The sequence below is a fragment of the Alligator sinensis genome, unplaced genomic scaffold (assembly GCF_000455745.1).
Source record: "Alligator sinensis unplaced genomic scaffold, ASM45574v1 scaffold29_2, whole genome shotgun sequence".
NCBI lineage: Eukaryota > Metazoa > Chordata > Crocodylia > Alligatoridae > Alligator > Alligator sinensis.
The window spans coordinates 1,171,965-1,174,573 of NW_005842194.1; the positions used below are offsets into that span (position 1 = coordinate 1,171,965).

General features: G+C 56.0%; 1 protein-coding gene across 1 annotated transcript in view; it reads left to right on the forward strand.

Annotated features, from left to right (window-relative positions):
- Positions 1-1,569: 1,569 nt before the first annotated feature.
- HOXA9 (homeobox A9) overlaps positions 1,570-2,609 on the forward strand; it is a 2,888-nt gene continuing 1,848 nt past the window's right edge. The window contains 2 exon segments of the mRNA XM_006026474.3: positions 1,570-2,063; positions 2,066-2,308. Of these exon segments, the coding sequence (XP_006026536.1) occupies positions 1,769-2,063; positions 2,066-2,308 (538 nt within the window). The 5' untranslated portion in view covers positions 1,570-1,768.

Consider the following 2,609-nt stretch of genomic DNA (forward strand, 5'->3'; position numbering starts at 1 on the left):
TCCGGAGATCGTTGGTGTTGATTTTTTTTTTTAATACCCCTTCCCCCTTCGTTGCCCGGAGCCCGCCGAGTCAGCGGAGCAAATGATGAAGCCAATTGTCATTTTTTTTTCCCCCTCTCGAAATGTTGGGCCAGAAGTTTAATCCCTAGCACTGGACTTGATCTGGGGGCGCCGTAGCACTTTTGTGCTTGAGAGCTGTAACCCTCCGCTCCGGGTCGGCGCTTTCCCAGCCCCGGATCCTGCCGGCATTTAAATAACTATATTTGCACCTCTGGATCGGAGTCATGCAAAGGTGGGCCCGTGTGCGAGGGCAGCCGGGCGCCTCCGGCAGCCAGGGGCACAGCGGTTCTTCCCCCTGCGGCATGACTGCTTGTTTAAGAATAAATCGTCCCGATCCACGCTTCCCCTTCTTCTTCTCCTGCTCCGGCTCTGATCGCATTTTAGCCACGCATAATGCCGGGGGTAGGATCTAGCTGTCGCGTCCTGGGTGGACCTGGGAGGCGAACAGGCTCGGGAGTCCTGGAAGCGGATCCAAAGAGCTTTCGAACAATCTGCCCGGCCAAGCCAGCACTGGCGCGGCTCTGCCCAAGTCGATGCGACTTCTCTGCCTTTAATTATGCATAGCCCGGGATATTTTTGTGCTCCGAGGGTTTTGATAGCACTGGCATTGACAGTGCTCCAGGAGTGCGTCCGATGGCTCCTTTCCTCTCTCCCCAGCTCCGATCCCCGGAGCGGCACGTCCTGCCCAGTGCTCCCAGCATCGGCCACACGCAGCCATTCCCCCGTGGACCAGCTCAGATGAGGAGAAGGACTTGATTTTATTTTTTTCTGGAGGCAGAGAGATTCTCGGCGGGGCTTTCCATGGGACGGACCCGGGGGCTGGAGGGCGCTCTGCGGTGCTGGGGGAGAAGCGGTGGCCGGGGAAAGTCCGAGATGCCAGACTCGCTGGTGTCTATACACACGCAATGGCAATATCGATTCAAAATGCGTCTCGGCGCTGCCCGGGCCCGCGTGGGGAGGACACGCCACGCAGAGCCGTCTCGGGAAGGGGATCTGCTGGCTGTGACTTCTCGCTGCCAGCCCGGCTTTAGCTCTGAACTCAGCGGAACCGTCTTATTTACAGTCACTTCCCAAACTAAACACAATAGTATAATTTAACCTTTGGAAGCACTCGTAAATTTTTACTGCTGTGAAACACAGCGATGCAAATGAACACGCTCGTAGTTACTGACTTAATAACAACCCCGTGGCTCCTGCAACAATAACTCCTTATGAAATATAATAAATATAGATTTAAATACAGTACGCCGACACTGCTATTTTGCTTTCTTTATGGCTTCAATTATTGTATAATTTTATGTGAAGGTCTCCGATCACCGGGATTTCGCAGGGAACGCGCCCCACTGATGGGATGATTAATTGTGATATAAAATAGTCCGTTTAAAAAGGGGGAGTCCTACCGAATCCGATCTTTTAATCTCCGCTGGCCACAATTAAAACAAACTTTATCGTACCCCTCCAATACCCCTTTGCATAAAAACATATGGCTGCGCTATAAAAATTATGACTGGAAAACACTGACCCATTAATAGCCTGCGGACTGATTTATACTTTATTGTTCTGCTGCCCGAGCACGTGACTGCGGCAGCCAATGGGCTGACAGGCAGCCTTCAACTTATTAGGTGACTGTACTTCTTCGCAAGGACCAAGTTGTTACATGAAATCTGCAGTTTCATAATTTCGGCCGGTGTCGCTCCGTGTGTGTCGTATGGCCATGTCGACGTCAGGGACCCTCAGCAATTATTACGTGGACTCGTTCCTCATTCACGAGAGCGAAGACCTGGTGCCGTCCAGATATGCCTCTGCTCCACTGGCCCAGCCACCGAGACAGCCCGCCCTGAGCGAGCACCCCGAATTCGCCCCCTGCAGTTTTCAATCCAAAACTTCAGTCTTTAGCACGTCCTGGAGCCCCGTGCACCCGCCGAGCGCCGGGAACGTGCCCACTGTGTACCACCCGTATGTGCATCACCAGGCACCAATGGCAGGGCCCGCCGGCAGGGGCAGGGGGGGGGGGGGGGGGGGGGGGGGGGAGGTACATTGGTTGTTTCAGTAACCAATCAGAGTGCTCCAAAACCGCTGGCGGCCAGAAGGGGTGACTGTACCACGTTTGACACTCACACTCTGTCTCTGTCTGACTATGCTTGTGGTTCTCCTCCAGCTGATAGGGATAAGCAAAGCCACGAAGGTGCGTTCTCGGAAAGCAACGGAGAAAGCGAGCCCAGCGGAGAGAAACCCCAGCTGGATCCAAGTAAGTGCGCCCTGGGCTGCAGGGCTCCGGGCTGGCCGCAGGGAGGTGGCCAGCTTCTGGCCGGCGCTGCACTTGGTGCGTGGCTGAGCCCCTGGCTGAGGAGCTGGGGCTGGGAGGGGCTGGGGGAGGGGGTTTCCAGGTAAAACTCTTGTCATCCCCCCCCGGGCACAGAGCCGAGGCAAATCCCCGGGAAGCTGAGCTATTCTGCCGTGACCCGGGCTCGCCCAGCTGGGCTGGGCTGGGCGGTGGGCTCCCCGAGCCCTGGATCTGCGGGCTGGGAAGCGCTGGCTCCCCGAGCCAT